Genomic DNA, 16,047 nt, shown 5'->3' with positions numbered 1-16,047 from the left:
AATTAACTGCGGGGAATATGTGGCGAATAAATATCTCAATGGATATCTAAATCGCAAATAGCGATTGGGCTTCTCTAAAGGGATAGTTTTACTTGGTGTGATAGAAAATATTGGATGATGGATGTCTAAATTATGTGGACAGACAGTAGCTTAAATGTGCATGTTATATGGATCCAATAAAAAACATGTAGATTGCAGACTAGGCCTTCTCAATATACTGGTCGAATATTTTACCAATTTCTTTAGCGCTTTGTTTCGGGATTCTCTTCTGGCCATTCTCGTAGTCGACAAAAGTCACTCCGAATCGTGTCTCGTAGCCTTCCGCCCATTCAAAGTTACTACACCACTATGTTAGCCATATTCGTTTGCCCTGATTTCCTTTTCAGGGGGAGGGGGCTTACTCCATCAAGCTCCATCCCATATAGGCCCTGACATTGACGCCGTCTAACGTGTAGGCATCCGCCATAGCACCAATATAATCCCGGAAATACTGTGTCCGGAATTCGTCTTGGAGTAGCTGTTCGAGCGGCAAGTCGTTCTCTCCCTTCAGACTGGTGCCGTTCTCGGTCACATAGATCTTGGGGTAGTTGTATCGCTCACTGAGCCATTTCAACAGCTTCCGGAACCCAATCGCGCAGGGTCGCAGCCAGGCGGATTGCGTCTCAGGTCCGACCCATTCCCCCTTCTTATTTTGCAACAAAATCTCCAGATTCCCCGCGGTGTCATTAGGATCTGGTTCACCAGACTTAGCCTTGATAAAGTTGGCACAGTAATGATTCATGCCGTAAAAGTCATTGCTACCGTGGACGAGCGCAATGTCTTCCGGCGTCCACTTTGGTAGTCGATCACCCAGCTGCTTCACCATGCTATCCGGATATTTTCCGTGATAGATAGGGTCCGCAAACCAGGAAATAGCGAACTCAATTTTTCTATCGCAGGCTTCGACATCTGCTGGGTTCTCTGGATCCCAAGGGTCGGCCCAGTCGCCTAGAATGGTAATTAGACCTTGGCCAAGGTGCTTGGGACGGGGCAATGCTGACCATTGAGAGTGATACCAATCTCTCCACCATCCCTAGCCTTAAATTCATCTCGGTAGATCTTCACCGCAGCACCATGGGCTACAAGAAGACTATGGCCTACGATCCAACACTCCCGCGAGCTATCGCCCACAGGACTCTTGGCCCGGTCACTTGTTCTACCTGGAGCGAATTGGCCAACATTATATCCAAGGACGCTGCTACACCACGGCTCATTAAAGGTAATCCAATGTTTAACTCTCGAGCCGAAAGCCTCGAAAACCACGCGTGCGTAGTGTGCAAAATCCGCAACAAACTCTTCTTTGTTGAGCAGACCGCCGTAGCGTTTATCAAGTTCATCAGGGAGGTCCCAGTGGAACAAAGTGATGAGAGGAGTGATACCAGCAGCATGCAGATCATCAACAAACTTTATATAATGCTGCAGGCCTTTCTCATTGATGGGATCGTTTCGGCCACCGAGTGGGATAATACGGGACCTAAGTTAAAACCATGAGCGAATCAAACAGCCGCATGCAGTTGAGATTGTGATGCTTTACCATGAGAGTGAGAAACGATATGCCTTGGCACCACATTCCTTAAGCAAGGCAATATCCTCATGTGTGCGGTGGTATGAGTCGCAAGCCACATCACCAGTAGCACCTCCAGCAATTTTGCCGGGAATTTTACAGAAGGTGTCCCAGATCGATGGACCTCTACCATCCTCATTGACAGCTCCTTCTATTTGGTAACTGGTCATTCACAAGCATTAAATGTTAGCCAGCGTCATTCGAACCATATATAGAAGTATGTGAGCAGGTTTAGTCACCTCGCTGTTGCAAATCCCCAGAGGAAATCAGCTGGAAGAGTGGATGTTGAAGCGGAACCCATGATGGCTTATATATATGTTTAGAAAAATTGCCAGATTCACTGGCTCCCAAATTGTTACCACGAGATCGGAAGAGTCTTAGGGGTGTTTATATATTGGTCCGCCTGCACTAGTGTCCCCTACACAGAATAGATCAATGCTATGAATGGAGGGGAAAGTGGGGGATGTGAACAGGCCACAAGGGGATATTGCGGTAGTAGTTCGTTCCGGATATACTTGAAGGGGCTAAAAAGTGACGGCTCCACGGGCCGTATCCCGACAACCTAGAATAGGTATAGTATACTGCGAACTCATATATCAGAGTATCATCAAATATCCTCATTCCAATAAACTGCATACACAATAAATAAACAAAGCGCCGTTACTAAGTAGACAACAAATGCATAAGACATCCATATTCCCGAAACTCCTCGCTGATCGTATCCTAGGCGCCCATTTACCTTTCATCCCAGAGTTGTACCAGCCCATATCGTGTCTTGAATATCAGATTCGTAAAGAACTAGAGAAACCCTCCCAATAGTTCGTCTCCCTTTCTACGGATACGCAGACACCAATCTGCCGTGAAAAGCGGATATGCGCTCAGTTGTATCACGACATCTCCATCCCTTCCATTTCGTCGCCATCAAGATCATCAACGTCGTCAGCCATGGTGCCACCAAGAGCCAGTTGTGACCGTTTAGAATCTCGGCCAGAACCAAGGTTCTCAGCGGAAAACGCTCCAACCATCTCTAACTCAGGTCCAGCAACAACGCGGCCTTCCATATCAATCACTTCACATAATTCAATCAAACTCTGTCTGCTCAAAGATTTGAAGCCATCAGTACGCACTACCCGACCCCAGTGGCTGAGACAGAACTGGGCCGCACGGCGCATCAACCATTCTTCATTCGTCCGGCCGGCTCGCTCCCAGATGATAGCTGCATTCTCGACATCCAGTTCACGGCTTAACCGGTTAACGCACAATACACGTAATTTGGGCATGTCATATAGATTTGCCATAACAAGCATGCCCGCCACATCGACAATGTCAGAGCAATATTCCGGGTGGCCCGAGATGCTATCGGTATATAAGTAGTAGAGAAATGCACGAACGACCGAGTAAGGTTCGGGGATGTGCATTTTTTTGGAATGATACTCGGCCATCTGAGCTGAATATAACCTTTTGAAATGGGGCCATCTCAGCTGTAGTATGATTCGATGGACGTGAATCGGTGGAGAAGTGGGTGCGTTAGGAGGTAGAAACGCTGGCTGGGCTTGTGAAGAAGTATCCTCTGCAAGGTCATCAGCATCTACCTGATCATCGGGGTTGGCCGTGATCGTAAAGTCAGCACCGCTACCGGATTCAGGCGATTGATCAAAGACCGACGAGAGGTCCGCACCGAGGCCGGATAATGGTAGCATTCCGGAGCGTTCCGAAAGTAACGTTTTGCCTTGAGCAGGCGAGGCGGCCGCCATCTCATTACCAAGTAAACCGTACCTTTCCAAATCAATACAAAGAACTTCACTCATATGGTTCTCATCAGCGGTGCCGGGTGTGGCGCTAGAGCCTGAATTGCTACCTAACAGCCACGCTTTAGTACCGCTCGCGTCGACTGTACAGTAATGCCACCTATAACCCGGTTTGAAAATTTCCTGTCCATCCGCCAATCGTTGCCAGCGCAGCGTGTCCAGCTCCAAAGACGACAGGTTGCAGTCAAAGATACGCACGGTCTCCGAAGGTGTGATCAGATCGAGCAAAACACCGGACGCATAAGCTTGGAAGTGTGTACCGGAGAACAGTGCAGGCACATGAGGGCCAGACTTGAATTGGAGACAGGAGATGGCACCTGGAGCAACCGGCTTCCGACGATTAGAATTGCGTATCTGCACACTCCCTGAATTTGCCGCGTAACTACCGGATCGTCCCGGGGGATGTTGCGTTGGACTACTGAACATTGTGTCTGGGCTATGAGCACTCCTGCCGATTGTTGCGGGGGTGTCTACGGTACCTTGCGATGTTGTCATTCCAAGAGATTGAATGCCCTTAAGGTCAAGCCACCAGATATCTGTTGTACGCTCCATACCCGGGTCGAGGCCTCCGAAAATCCACAGGCGACCGCCCCAAACCCAGGTAGTATGATCGAAGCGGGCCGTAAACCTCCAGGTGCGGGACCACGTCCATGTTTTGAGATCCAGGTAAGACAAATCATCAAGAATTTTATTATCACCAGTTACACCTCCGAGAACAAAAAGCTTATCATCGTAGATGACGGCAGCGTGGCGGGCCCTTCCTCGCGGTATTGGTCCGCGGATTTCCGGCTGGGTCCAAGTGGAGGTAGTAATATCGAGAATGACTACGTCGGAAAGATATTCGCGATGCTCATTCTCTCCACCAAACACTATCAGTTTGGTCCCTTGATAAAGGGTGGCGGTGTGTCCTAGTAATTCATCGCAGATTCGTTAGTTCAGTCCTCTGAAAATAGGCAAGCACGGCGTTCAGGTTGAGATACCCATGCGAACTCCTGGTATATCCCCATAGTTGTCCACAAGTTCCCAGCGAAGATCATTTAGGTTCAGCCTCAAAACGTGGTTATAGACTATCGCATCCACAATATTAGTATAAGATGCAGGCTTTCATTCAAGATGCTGGGTTACTTATGAACCTTCGTCAGTGTACTGATCGAACCCGCCAAAGGCGTAGATTTGATCATTGTTGCAGTATGTCACAGAGGCATTGACCAGGCATGCGGGGATATGACCCTGTGCTTTCTTTATGCTCGGGCGGTAGTCTGTGCTACCACGGCGACCGCCGGCTGGACTAGGAGACATGAGGAATGCGTGCTGTGGTGTCTGATGGTCAGAGGATAGAGAAGTCATCGGGTATGAGACACTGGGCGCCCCAGTCCAGTATGGTGGGTCTCCGTAGGACTGCGCGAACGCAGCGGATGCAAAGGAAGCGTTACTATTCCGAGTAGTAGTGGAGAGCGGTTGCCGCGCCATCAGAACCGGCCCAAAACGGAGAGAGGTGTGGCACCACTCCACAGAGGTCCTAGAGACAGTGAAGAAAAGGTGGTAGTAATAGTTAGTTGTTAGTGTTTGACTTCAAATGTCAAAAGTCTTGGTCACATATTCTTTCGGGTTACTAATGCCAAGGCCTAGTTAGAGCGCTTAGGATCGAGATGAGAAAAAAAAGAAAAAGGGAAAAAAAAAAAAAGTTTGAAAGGCGCCAAGGCGATCGCCACGAGAGCCGCATGGCAGGAGAGGCTAGTCTGATTTGGATTAGCGCACCCGTACCTCAGGTAACCGTTGCCATGGGAGAACAGAACTATACTCTCTATTTATTCCCCTATCTCTGAAGTCTTTCATTCGAAATTCCCTTCTTCTCCTCCCAACTTCTGCTTTTCTTTGGTTATCCCATATTCCTTGCATGATATACTGTTTATACTTGTTGTTTTCCAGTACTTTACTGTGCATCTTAAGCCATAGTCCCGGCTAAGGGTCATCGGATGACCACATTGCCTTAACCTTACACTTCTTCTGCAAGGTTACTTCTTTTCTGCCCCGGTGGCTTAATCATACTGAAATATGGCTACTCCTACGGTATCAACTCCAGTCAAGACCCATCATGGCATCTTCTCATCGAAAACCGCTGGTGGTCGCATGCCTCTCACACCCTCTCCGCGTACGCGAGCGGCAAGCATTACCTCAAATCACTCTTCCCCATTCACCCCTCCGCGTCAGGCAGAGGGCAGCAAGGACCATGGAAAGTCAGTCTACGGTGGAAACTTGTCTTCTTACTTTGCCAAGTCCATGTCCAGGGCAACCCGCAACTACCGCGAGTCTCCCAAGTCCAATATTGCCCGGGTCCGGAAGTCGCCCAGACATTTAGAATTGGGCGTCTCTGAGTGGGCATTATCCGGTACTGGTCCATCGTCAGCACAGTCTCCATCCAAGGAGCGGCTGCGGAAAGATGCCCCGACGCGTACAACTAGGTCCGGAAAGACTACTGTTCGTATCACACACAATGCAGGAGATAGATTCATTCCAAATCGGACCGCTAGTGAAGGGCTGGCAACTGCTGGAACCGCAAAGCCTGAAGAGAACCAGCGACCCAAGCCAAATAGTAACGAGGGTTCTACCGTACTTGCTAGCGCTGCGAGCGCCTTCGACATTGGTGGTCGAGGAACGGAAGATGACATCACCGCGGCTCTTGAGAACCTTGGTCTAGAGGACGAGACTGCGTCCACATCTTCATCTTCCTCATATACTAGGCCAGCTCCAGATACTGTTGCCTATGAGTCGTCATTGGCCGATGCTTGCGGTGTAAACCTGAACACTCGAATTCTTGCATTCAAGCCACCACCGCCTGAGTCGTCCAAGCCTATTGACTTACGTGCCCAGTACAATCGTCCTCTTAGACCAGCCAAGTCTAAATCTTCACAGTTCCGCAGAAGGGTTCAGACCGCTCCCGAACGTGTTCTGGATGCTCCTGGTCTTCTGGACGACTACTATCTCAATCTCCTAGATTGGAGCTCCGGTAACCAAGTCGCCATTGGTCTTGAGCGCAATGTCTACGTATGGTCAGCAGAGTCAGGAACTGTTAGCTGCCTGTTAGAGGCATCTCCCGATACCTATATCAGCAGTGTCAAGTGGAGCGGCGATGGGGCTTATGTTGGTGTTGGTTTGGGAACTGGTGAGGTTCAAATCTGGGACGTTGAGGAGGGTACCAAGCTGCGAAGTATGTTTGGCCATGATTCTCGTGTTGGCGTCATGGGTTGGTCAAAGCATACCCTATCGACAGGTGCCCGCAGCGGCCTCGTCTTTAACCACGACGTCCGCATCGCTCAACACAAAGTAGCCGAGCTTGTATCACACACCTCCGAAGTCTGTGGGCTCGAGTGGAGACCCGACGGTGCTCAGCTCGCTACTGGTGGCAATGACAACCTGGTAAACATCTGGGATGCTCGGTCCCTCAGTGCGCCCAAGTTCACCAAGACCAACCACCGTGCTGCTGTCAAAGCTCTCAGCTGGTGTCCCTGGCAGCTCAACCTGCTTGCCACAGGTGGTGGATCGTACGACCGCCACATTCACTTCTGGAACACTACGACGGGTGCTCGGACCAACAGCATCGACACTGGCTCCCAGGTCACCAGTTTAAGGTGGAGTAACCACTACCGAGAGATTGTTAGCTCTAGCGGTTTCCCCGACAACTCTCTGAGTATCTGGAGCTACCCGACTCTAGTCCGCAACATTGAGATTCCAGCCCATGAGACACGTGTTCTGCACAGTTGTCTCAGTCCTGACGGTCAGCTTTTAGCCACAGCGGCAGCAGATGAGAGCTTAAAGTTCTGGAAGGTCTTTGAACGCAAGCCAGGAACCAGTGCCTCTGCGTCTCGCGAAGGTGGAGTTGGAAGCAAGGCTCAAATGACCAAATCCATGACCATTCGGTAGTGTACTTTTGTTGGCTGTCTGTTTCTTTTTCTTTTTTCTTCTTATTGGGTACTTTCACCGCTTCAGAATTTCCGGGTTTATATCACTGGGGGAGTTGGATTACCATGGCTGGCGTTATTGAGGAACTGTATTTAAGTGAGACCGTACTCCGTATACTTTTGGGGTTTAAGATTCTTTGTATAGCATTATTTAGAATGATGACAAACGACTTCTAATCACTTTTGACTGCCTATGATGAACTCAAAGAGTAAAGATCGCGCGTACCTTAACAAGCAATTTTTTAAGATAAGCTCCCCCGATCGGTGCTTACTGAATTGAGTGAGTGCGGGTGGTGACTAAGCAGGACAAGGACGGATTTCGCCCGCAGACTACGACTTTCACCTCATTCAATTCCCTCCCAGGCACTGCGCTCCTTGCCAACACCCTTCGTTTCCTCCGTGGTTTGACGAACTGACCCCAATTATCACATATCCAGGTTGCAAACGATCGCTGGGAAAGACCTTATCTACAGAAGTAGGACCGGACCTGATTGATTAGGTAGAGGTTGTGGAGGTTACCGTCGCTTTAGTCCCGTGGCAAGCGACCTCTGCGACGGAACATCTGCCCTGCGAAGAAGCCAACGACAACATTTCCACCTCATCCGCCGGACGTGATAGGCCCGCAAGTTTGCTTTTTCATCGAGAAAGCAGCGTCCGTTTTGTTTACCTGATTTGACAAGGCTTGTCTACGAGTTCTTGTCCCAGCGACCATGTCCAACCAGCAGGTGGTGAGTGCGATCTGGAGCCCTTACCTTGCCTGAGCTGGGAGACCCTAGGGAGGATTAGCCGTTGTCTCTCTCTTTTTGTTGGCTCATCCCCCTCTAGTGAGGGTCTGCCTTTGTAAAAAGGATGTTGGCTTATACCAAGTGATTCATAGGGCACGGTGTTCGATCGTGTCATCCAGGAAGTCTGCGATGGTTCTCAGGTAGATTTTGAGGAGAGTGGAGTGGACCAGCAAACACTGCTCGATTTGAGAAGGGTAAGTTTTTCAGAAATATTTGACAGTTGAGATGTGATTTCTTCGTGGATTATCTGGGGGGACGTTGGCAGCGAAGGGGGCTTTGATGGCTCTCGGCCAAACGCGGGGTCCGAGAGTTGCGGAAGGCGGCAATGCCTCTGGGGGACCGCCAGCCTTTTGAGTCCCTTTATACTCCTCCCCTTTTACCCGCGGCAGCCTAAGGCCGCCAAGCCTCCCTCATCATCTTATCGATTTGATGATCTATAATTCCCGGGCTGACTCTTTGTCACCCATCGCCTCATATCACTTTGAGTCATATGTTTTTTTTTTTCGTTTGTTTCTCCTTTTTCGCAGCGCTTGGCCTTTTGCCTACTGTTAACAACCCCTCTCTCTAACAAATCATACCTTTACAGAGCTGGCAGAAGAAACTCTCATCACTGGGGGTCGCTCATTTCCCTTGGGACCCTCCACCACCACAACCAGCCCCTCAGCCTCAGAACCAGAACCAAATCCTCCCTCCCAGTGCGACCGTACCTTCTAATGCCCCCCGTCCCGCTCCTTCCCCCCAGACCCCTCAACAACATGTGCCCCCACAACAACCAATGCCTCCTCAATCTATGCCTGGCAGTGCGCCTCCATTACAGGTTCCCACCCCGGTTGGGGCACCACCAAATGTCATGGGCCAAGCACCACACATTAAGACAGAGCCCGGTATCAATGGCCAACCTGGCTTACCCCCCATGAATAGCATGATGCCGACAAACACTCCGAATCCCCAGTCGGCGCGAGAGCGTGCTGCCAACATGCTACATCAAAGATACGGCGCGGCCGCAGCCAACTCAGTCAGTCAGCTGCAAGCTCAGTCGCAAGCTGCGATGGCAATGCCAGGACAAGCCCGTCCCCACACTTTACCGCATGTGCCAAATGGCCAGGCCCCACAGATTAAGCAAGAACCGGGGTATCCTCCTGTTTCTCAACCGTCGGTGAACAACACACAAACAGATGGCGCCGGCGATGATGCACTGTCAGAATGGAAAGCAGAGGTTGCGCGAAGGCGTGAGGCTGCTGAACGTCAGAATGGGGAAGGTGACCGTGTTCTCCGCGAACATCTGAGACAACGTATGCTTCAGTTTGAGGGAGGAGGCCTCTTGCTGCCATTGGAGGAGCGCCAAAGCTCGTCAAAAGCCCTCACCCGTGACTTTGCCACTGAAGTCGCGGTTCCTTCTGACCCAAGCATCTTGGCGCCGTCTTCCTCCAAAGTAGCCCGCGCTCAGTATGACGGCCCCGGTGGTGACGATGAGAGGGACGAAGATGATGAAGATGCCATCAACTCCGACCTTGATGATCCGGACGACCTCATTGCCGATGATCATGAAGCGGAAGATGCCGTCGGTCAAGTCATGCTCTGCACGTACGATAAGGTTCAGAGGGTGAAGAACAAGTGGAAGTGCACCTTGAAGGACGGCATTCTAACGACCGGCGGTAAAGAGTAAGTTCCCTAGGAGAACCCGACATCATGCGGGATAGCTGCTAACTTTTCCAGATACGTTTTCCACAAAGGCCAGGGCGAGTTTGAGTGGTAGGTACGACGAATATTCCACAGGGTCTGGGAGTCCGTATTCCTCCGCTTGCTTTTCTGTTCATTCATCTTATCAATCTGTAAAAATGTCTGGCGAAGTCTCGCAATCTGTTTCTTTCCTTTCTTTCTTCTTAAATTTTTTTTTTTTTTTTTTTTTACCCAAGGCAAATTACAGTATGAGCAGCGATGACACCCGAGTCTCTTCAGTATAAACAGAAGTACTCTCTCTATGGTTTTCATGAAGGACATCTGCGGCACGAGACTTTAACCTTCTCCATGTTACCCTTTATTTGGATGCACATGGCGCTTATGCAGGGGATGGCTATTTCTTTTCCCCATTGGTGTACTAGAATAATTTTACTTTTCAAATGGGATGGATTCACGCTTCGTTTTCGCTATCTATCTAGGTTCAAAGTGTAAGCATAATACCTATACTGGTTTTAGGTCTAGATCTCTTCTAGCGTAACATCAGATTCTTTGGGTGTGCGTAGTAATTTGTAATAGGTGGCATGTATATTTCCCAGTAGTTGTCCACCCAGTAAGTTAGGATACGTCGTTTTGAGCTTATCCTCTCATAGGACAGCCATATCTAGAATATATCCAACGATGAGCTTAAGGCTGGAACAGCTCGTCTCAAGACCGCTTTGAGACAGAGTTAATATGTGCAGTACTGAACGGTAGAAGGAAAAGAGTGAAGGGAGACAACAATTTCGATTCAAAAAAGATAGTTTATTATTTAGCAAGCATGACAAAAGCAACGAAAGCAGTATTTTCCGAACTTTTTTCCTTTTCAAGAGCAGCAAAGAGAAGCCATGGGAATCAAACAGAATCTATCATCAAAGAAACAAGCCAAGAGGGGGCCAACGCATCTCAATCAAAAGCCGTAGCCCACGTTCTCCATAAACACCACCAGCGAAGGCAAGCAAGAAGGGGAAAAAATAGCAGAAAGCAACAAAGAGAACCCAGTCCGAAACCATTTATCTACAGGATCGACGCCGATATGCCAAGGTCTCTTTTTCTTAGTGCTCGGAAAACGGCGTCCAGATGCTTGCGAAGGAATGAAAACAGAGACATTTAACCTAATCGAGTGTTCCATCCTTGTTAGATCTCCGTATTTGCTTTTCCAATAAATCCAAACTCGTCCCAGTACCACGAAGCAAAGTCTCGACAATGGTAATTAATAAAGAGAATCAACAGGAAGAAAAGAGGGGCGAGTGATAATTGGGACAGTGGATTCCCGCTTCCCGCAGTCCAACCACACAAAAGCCACGAAAAGTGACAAGAACCGAAAATATAATACCGACAAGTGTACCGGGAGGTCGCGAGAGACTCTCAACGGAGATCTTTGAAGGGCACTAGAAGGACTGACTGTTTGTTCATTATCAGATCAAAGCGCGGCCGCCCCAAAGAACCGCGATTGACAGGACGTTCATACCAAACGTAACTCCGAACCACCGAACCGGTCATAAAGTCGTATGTCGCGCGACGAAGCCGTCAAAATCGTCGAATCGAATTATGTGAAAATGAATATAACAGAAACGCAATTTCTTTCCAACTTATATGATCAGAAAACCTTTCATAGGAGGCCCTCTTCGCCAATACCAGGTAGACCAGCCCCGGCAACATTAATATTCTGTCCCTGCATGACTCCTCCGCCGAAAGCCAAGTTGCGGCCCGCGGCCAGTTGGAAGTCGGGGTTGCACGGCGGAGAATGCGATTTGTGATACTTGAGGCCGTTCAAGTTCTTGTAACGCTTGCCACATACTTCGCAGCGGTATGGTTTTTCTTTTTCCATGCCGAGCGTCCCAGGGTACGGTGCCGAGGTTTCTGGGTTGACAATAGAAAATGTACCATCTGCATTATCATGCAATTGTTGGTTGTTGTGTCCATGCTGCGGTTGTTATGTCAGTTGTAGCTCGGGATGAGACAGTTAGCCAGGCACGTACAGCTTTGTGATATTTCAGACCATTCTGGTTTTTGTATGCCTTCTCGCAGCCAATGACCGGGCAACGGAAGGGCTTCGGCTCTTCATTAGGAAGCAGAGCGGTGGTGTCAGGGACACCAGCCAACAGTTGCTGCTCTCTGATGCGGCGGGCAATCTCACTATTTGGACCGTACTGTGCCCCACTCAGCTTGAAGTGGGCATTTGGTGTGCTGATTCCTCCACTGGGACTAAATAGGCGCTTGGCTGGCTCGTCGATGCAGAGGTCCACCATGTCATTGTTGGCAGCGAAACGAGCAAACTGCTCCTGGCCTTGCATCATGTTGTTAGTCTGCATCCCCATGTCACCAAAACCACCAAGCACGCTCTCGTCAAGTTCGGCCGGGGTCCCTGGCGTAGAAGAATCGGGCGTAGATCGGAATTGGGAGTTCTGAAGGGGATTCGACATCAAAGTCGGTGTGTTCACCGAGGAAACAGTGGGGTTGTTCTGTAATGACAGGGGGCGACCGGAGGCCACAGGTGTGCCGGGCTGTGAATTTTTGAACCCCTGATGCCCTGGAAGCATTGATAGATTCAAGTGTGGCCCCCTTTGATTTGAATGTCCGAACCCTCCTTGGTTGCCATTTTGTGGCTGAGGTGAGAACAGCTGCGACGATGAATCGTGATCACCCATCGGCTCATCCAACTCCATATCATCAATTGCGTCAATATCTGAGTGCTGCTGAGAGGGCTGGCTCTGATTCAACTTGCGCTGAGTGTTCTCAGGCTGTAGCCCACGGTTCTGATTGTTGTTCTGCTGGTTCTGTTGATGCGCCATTGCTGCAGCAGCTAAAGCAGCTCGGCCATCGGCTTGGCTTGGGCGATGTCCCTGGTGGGGCGATTTGGTGGCATGGGCTTCCTCATAGTGTTGTAGCAGATCGTGAAGGGTAGGTAATGTCACACCACAACAAGAGAAATCTCGCATGAAGTTGGCTTCCAGCTTGGGGAGGTATGAAGACGAGTGAAATGAAGGCGACTGGAAAGTAAATGGCGATGTGCCGGTCATTATAATACTAGATCGTTTGCTATTAGTCTCTAAACATTTATAAACTTATCTCAGGCACATTTGTGAATGCCGACAATCCCATGAGGATCACGATCGCGCCCAAGAAGACTTACTCATCACGTATCCAACTACCAACAGAAACGCCACCCCAGCTCATACCGCCAACTAAACTTCCAGCCAAAGACTCTCGGCGCTGTTTATCGCGATTGGATCCAGACATGGAAATCGGTTTCGAGCCGTTACCCCACTGTGCGGTCGCTGCACCGATAGAGTCTTTACGCGGTGGTGGGGCTTTAAATATATTGATCCCAACGCCGCCCGCATGAGACAAGCTACCTGCCCGCTCGCCATTTCCAGCTCTCTGTAGAGCAGAGGTCAAATTGGACGCCTGTTGCCCCGGGGGAGAGACGGAGGTCTGGCGAGTGGCGATATCAATTGGAGCTGCTGTATTGTTCATCGTGCCCGAGGTCAAAGGGGGCGAGGGGAAAAGAGGGAAATCGTAGTCGTCCTGATATTGCGAGTATAGCTGCGTAGTAGGGTCGAAGTAGGATGAATGGTTGTCGGAGAGATCGAGGGGGTTACGAGACCACGAACGATCAGAGACCTTTTCCCTGCGCGATGGTTCACCAAACCCGAGTGGAGTGGTAACAGGGGTCGAGTTCCGAGAAGAGGCGCGATCGTGATCGCCGACGGAAGGAGAGTAGTGAAGAGGAGGAGGACTGAGCGTCTCTGACGGCCCAAGCATGAAGGAATGAATCCTCGAAAGCGGCTTTGGGCGGGATTCACACAAGGAGTGAGTGTCCACCCTCGGATGTTGTCCCGCTTTGGACTGTCTGCGGAACCGTAACGGATTCGGGACGACAGTGGCGGCACGTAACGATTAGTTAGTAATATTGCCGATGGAGGGATTAAGCGATATAGCCTAACAATGAGAACGAGGATGAAGAATAAATTGTAAAACAAGAGGGGGAACAATACAACTCAACGAGTTGAATAAACACCGTTTCGATTGCGAAAGAACGAACAGAGACGGAAAGAGATGGGAGATGGGGGGGTGTTTGGTAGGTTAGATAGACTGGGCAAACTGGTGGAATCGAGTCGTGGAAGGAAGCAGTAATACTAATAACTTACTTAACCTACCTACCGGAGGCGACAACCTTCCCTTACAGGGCTGGTGACAGTTTGGCGTCTACAGTAGAATAGGTTATGTATGTACTCCGTAACCGATGACCTTCCTGAAGCGTAATACATCGTATTACTGGGGTCATATATTGCCAGACAGATCTGAAACCATGGTGGGCGAATTAGTCATATTCCCCTTGTCATTCCCAACACGCTTATATTTAGTTATTTAATGGGGAAAGATTAGTCGGGCCCTACCACTATGTGCCAAATAAAAACCATGGGTTCGTCAGTAGCTATCTAATCTAGCTTCTTCTAATGACCGCCAAAGTAGGAGTCCGATGGTCAGCCGGTGCGACCGCTAAGGAATGGTGGGTATTTTGGACTGGCGCCGCTTGCAGTCCTCCACTAACTAAAAAGTACTAGAGTCAATGACGATGGCGGTAGAATCAGAGTTCCATACGTTTTAAGATACTAGTATATAATACGGTATGTAATGTCCGGCTAACCGTCTTTGGGTGAACCAAGGAGAACCAAAAACGATTTCAGAGGTCGTAGATTACGTTGTCCTTGCAACATTGACACATCAAAACCAACCCGACCACACAATGTCATTCGTCGAGATAATGTGTTTTGCCAATGATTGGATTACATGGACAGGAGTCATACCTGCTCTAAACTGTACATTAATTATTATATGGAGCGCTGTGTATGAGCCGTCTCCGCCATGGTGAGACGGCTCATACAACCGATGGGGCAAAAAAGGAGGGCGGACTTGATCCATGGTTGTTCACTCACATGGTGTTCTCAGGAGGATTGATTGCCTTGATCAACACAGTAAACTTATCTGAAGGCGTCAAAATCACGGGCTGATCGTCTTCTTTGATCTAGTCTACACAAGAAATAAATTCAAGTCTTCCCCACATTGTCTCAAATTTCAGTGTAGTACTAAGTCACTAACGGTTAAATAGCATTCCTTGTTGTGTTTGATCTTCAGGGTCTCGAGGGTCGGTAAAGAATTAAATGTATGTACGTGGCTGCGGGGGCCGCAGGCTTCCTAATATACTACTAGAAATGGGTTGGGGGCTATCTATCTATCTGGTCACCTGGTGCCCTAGTATCGGAAAGCTTGGCCAACGATCATATCAACAAAGATCATACGGAATATAGACAGGCTTACTACAATATACTGTACATACATACAATGGAACACCTGATGGCATGGTAAGCATATCCTCCACTTCCGAGCTCTATAACTGGCTCAACCAATATGACAGAACTTCAGGGAGTCAGTCACCTAGTCACATGCGTGGGGGAGATCAAAATCAGGTCAAAACAAAGGGGCGGTCTGTATGTATCTATAGACAGCACTCTCCGGGGAAATAAGGGAGAGGCCAAAGGGCTTGCTTACTCTTCTGGGACCAATTGAGTCAAGAGATGCAACCGGGGCGAAGCGAAACCACTCTTGGGTTCCCAGTGAAATGAGCCATTCCTATAATTGCGAACAGCGATCGTCTCACTAACGATAGCTTCAGGGCTACCTTTTCAGGAGGGGTTTAGGGATTTTGGGAATTGGGGATGTCCGTATTGTATCACCGAACGTTAGCTTTGGCGCTAGAAACACAACAGAAGGATTCCTCACGGCCGCTTTCACCGCTTTACCCGCTTGACACACTTACCGCTTTGGTCCGATATGCAACAGTAGTACTTCGTTCAAGTGAGGTGCTCCGGAGAAGGTATGGATGCGCTCGTCGCATTTGACTGGGAATAATATAACCCATTATACTTCAATCGTGAGTGATTTATCCCCATGAGGCTGATGATAGTGAAACCGGGCAACCGGATCTGCTGCTATGTATAGACTGTTGACTTTCAACCAAAAAAAAAAAAGAAAAAATAAAACAATGAGTCGGCCGAGTGGGCGCTAACCTTATTGGATCCAAGCCGGGGAATGTGGTATTGGAATCAGGCGATCCTTCCTGGTTATCAAATATATACTACGTACTTTGTATGGAGTATATGCTAGTGATC

The 16,047-nt window shown here is 49.2% G+C and overlaps 5 protein-coding genes across 5 annotated transcripts; 2 read left to right on the top strand and 3 right to left on the bottom strand.

Annotated features, from left to right (window-relative positions):
- Window positions 1-118: 118 nt before the first annotated feature.
- On the bottom strand, window positions 119-2,083 carry BDW43DRAFT_287158 (glycoside hydrolase family 1 protein). The gene is made up of 5 exons (XM_032043119.1): window positions 1,843-2,083; window positions 1,574-1,765; window positions 1,041-1,513; window positions 402-987; window positions 119-338 (listed from the first exon to the last, which is right to left on the bottom strand). Exons 1-5 carry the CDS (start codon window positions 1,902-1,904, stop codon window positions 200-202), a joined length of 1,452 nt encoding a protein of 483 aa, XP_031896859.1. The 5' UTR covers window positions 1,905-2,083; the 3' UTR covers window positions 119-199.
- A 407-nt stretch (window positions 2,084-2,490) lies between these two features.
- BDW43DRAFT_302782 (Kelch motif domain protein) lies at window positions 2,491-4,758 on the bottom strand (the record flags this gene model as incomplete). Its single annotated transcript, XM_032045300.1, has 3 exons — window positions 2,491-4,319; window positions 4,392-4,478; window positions 4,545-4,758. 3 exons carry the CDS (start codon window positions 4,756-4,758, stop codon window positions 2,491-2,493), a joined length of 2,130 nt encoding a protein of 709 aa, XP_031896858.1.
- A 406-nt stretch (window positions 4,759-5,164) lies between these two features.
- On the top strand, window positions 5,165-7,515 carry BDW43DRAFT_174961 (WD40 repeat domain-containing protein). The gene has a single exon (XM_032038791.1). The coding sequence runs from the start codon at window positions 5,467-5,469 to the stop codon at window positions 7,330-7,332; it is 1,866 nt and encodes a 621-aa protein (XP_031896857.1). The 5' UTR covers window positions 5,165-5,466; the 3' UTR covers window positions 7,333-7,515.
- An 81-nt stretch (window positions 7,516-7,596) lies between these two features.
- BDW43DRAFT_287145 (transcription initiation factor IIA large subunit) lies at window positions 7,597-10,294 on the top strand. Its single transcript, XM_032043118.1, has 4 exons — window positions 7,597-8,098; window positions 8,248-8,349; window positions 8,742-9,817; window positions 9,872-10,294. Exons 1-4 carry the CDS (start codon window positions 8,081-8,083, stop codon window positions 9,909-9,911), a joined length of 1,236 nt encoding a protein of 411 aa, XP_031896856.1. The 5' UTR covers window positions 7,597-8,080; the 3' UTR covers window positions 9,912-10,294.
- Window positions 10,295-11,234: 940 nt separating this feature from the next.
- Window positions 11,235-14,260, bottom strand: BDW43DRAFT_174929 (zinc-coordinating transcription factor SFP1). Its single transcript, XM_032038790.1, has 3 exons — window positions 13,008-14,260; window positions 11,854-12,901; window positions 11,235-11,798 (listed from the first exon to the last, which is right to left on the bottom strand). Exons 1-3 carry the CDS (start codon window positions 13,637-13,639, stop codon window positions 11,484-11,486), a joined length of 1,995 nt encoding a protein of 664 aa, XP_031896855.1. The 5' UTR covers window positions 13,640-14,260; the 3' UTR covers window positions 11,235-11,483.
- Window positions 14,261-16,047: the final 1,787 nt, after the last annotated feature.

Source organism: Aspergillus alliaceus (assembly GCF_009176365.1).
Source record: "Aspergillus alliaceus strain CBS 536.65 unplaced genomic scaffold BDW43scaffold_47, whole genome shotgun sequence".
In the NCBI taxonomy this organism is placed as follows: Eukaryota; Fungi; Ascomycota; class Eurotiomycetes; order Eurotiales; family Aspergillaceae; genus Aspergillus; species Aspergillus alliaceus.
Note: the sequence above shows the minus strand (reverse complement) of the source record. Positions and strands in the feature narration are given on the sequence as shown.

Coding starts and splice junctions, on each gene's coding strand:
- BDW43DRAFT_174961 (XM_032038791.1), top strand. CDS start 5,467: ATGGCTACTCCTACGGTATCAACTCCAGTCAAGACCCATCATGGCATC.
- BDW43DRAFT_174929 (XM_032038790.1), bottom strand. CDS start 13,639: ATGCTTGGGCCGTCAGAGACGCTCAGTCCTCCTCCTCTTCACTACTCT. Junction 12,902..13,007: donor GGTAGTTGGATACGTGATGA/GTAAGTCTTCTT, acceptor CAAACGATCTAG/TATTATAATGACCGGCACAT. Junction 11,799..11,853: donor GTCTGAAATATCACAAAGCT/GTACGTGCCTGG, acceptor TAACAACCGCAG/CATGGACACAACAACCAACA.
- BDW43DRAFT_287158 (XM_032043119.1), bottom strand. CDS start 1,904: ATGGGTTCCGCTTCAACATCCACTCTTCCAGCTGATTTCCTCTGGGGA. Junction 1,514..1,573: donor TATCGTTTCTCACTCTCATG/GTAAAGCATCAC, acceptor GTTTTAACTTAG/GTCCCGTATTATCCCACTCG. Junction 988..1,040: donor GATTGGTATCACTCTCAATG/GTCAGCATTGCC, acceptor TTACCATTCTAG/GCGACTGGGCCGACCCTTGG.
- BDW43DRAFT_287145 (XM_032043118.1), top strand. Junction 8,350..8,741: donor CACTGCTCGATTTGAGAAGG/GTAAGTTTTTCA, acceptor ATACCTTTACAG/AGCTGGCAGAAGAAACTCTC. Junction 9,818..9,871: donor CTAACGACCGGCGGTAAAGA/GTAAGTTCCCTA, acceptor TAACTTTTCCAG/ATACGTTTTCCACAAAGGCC.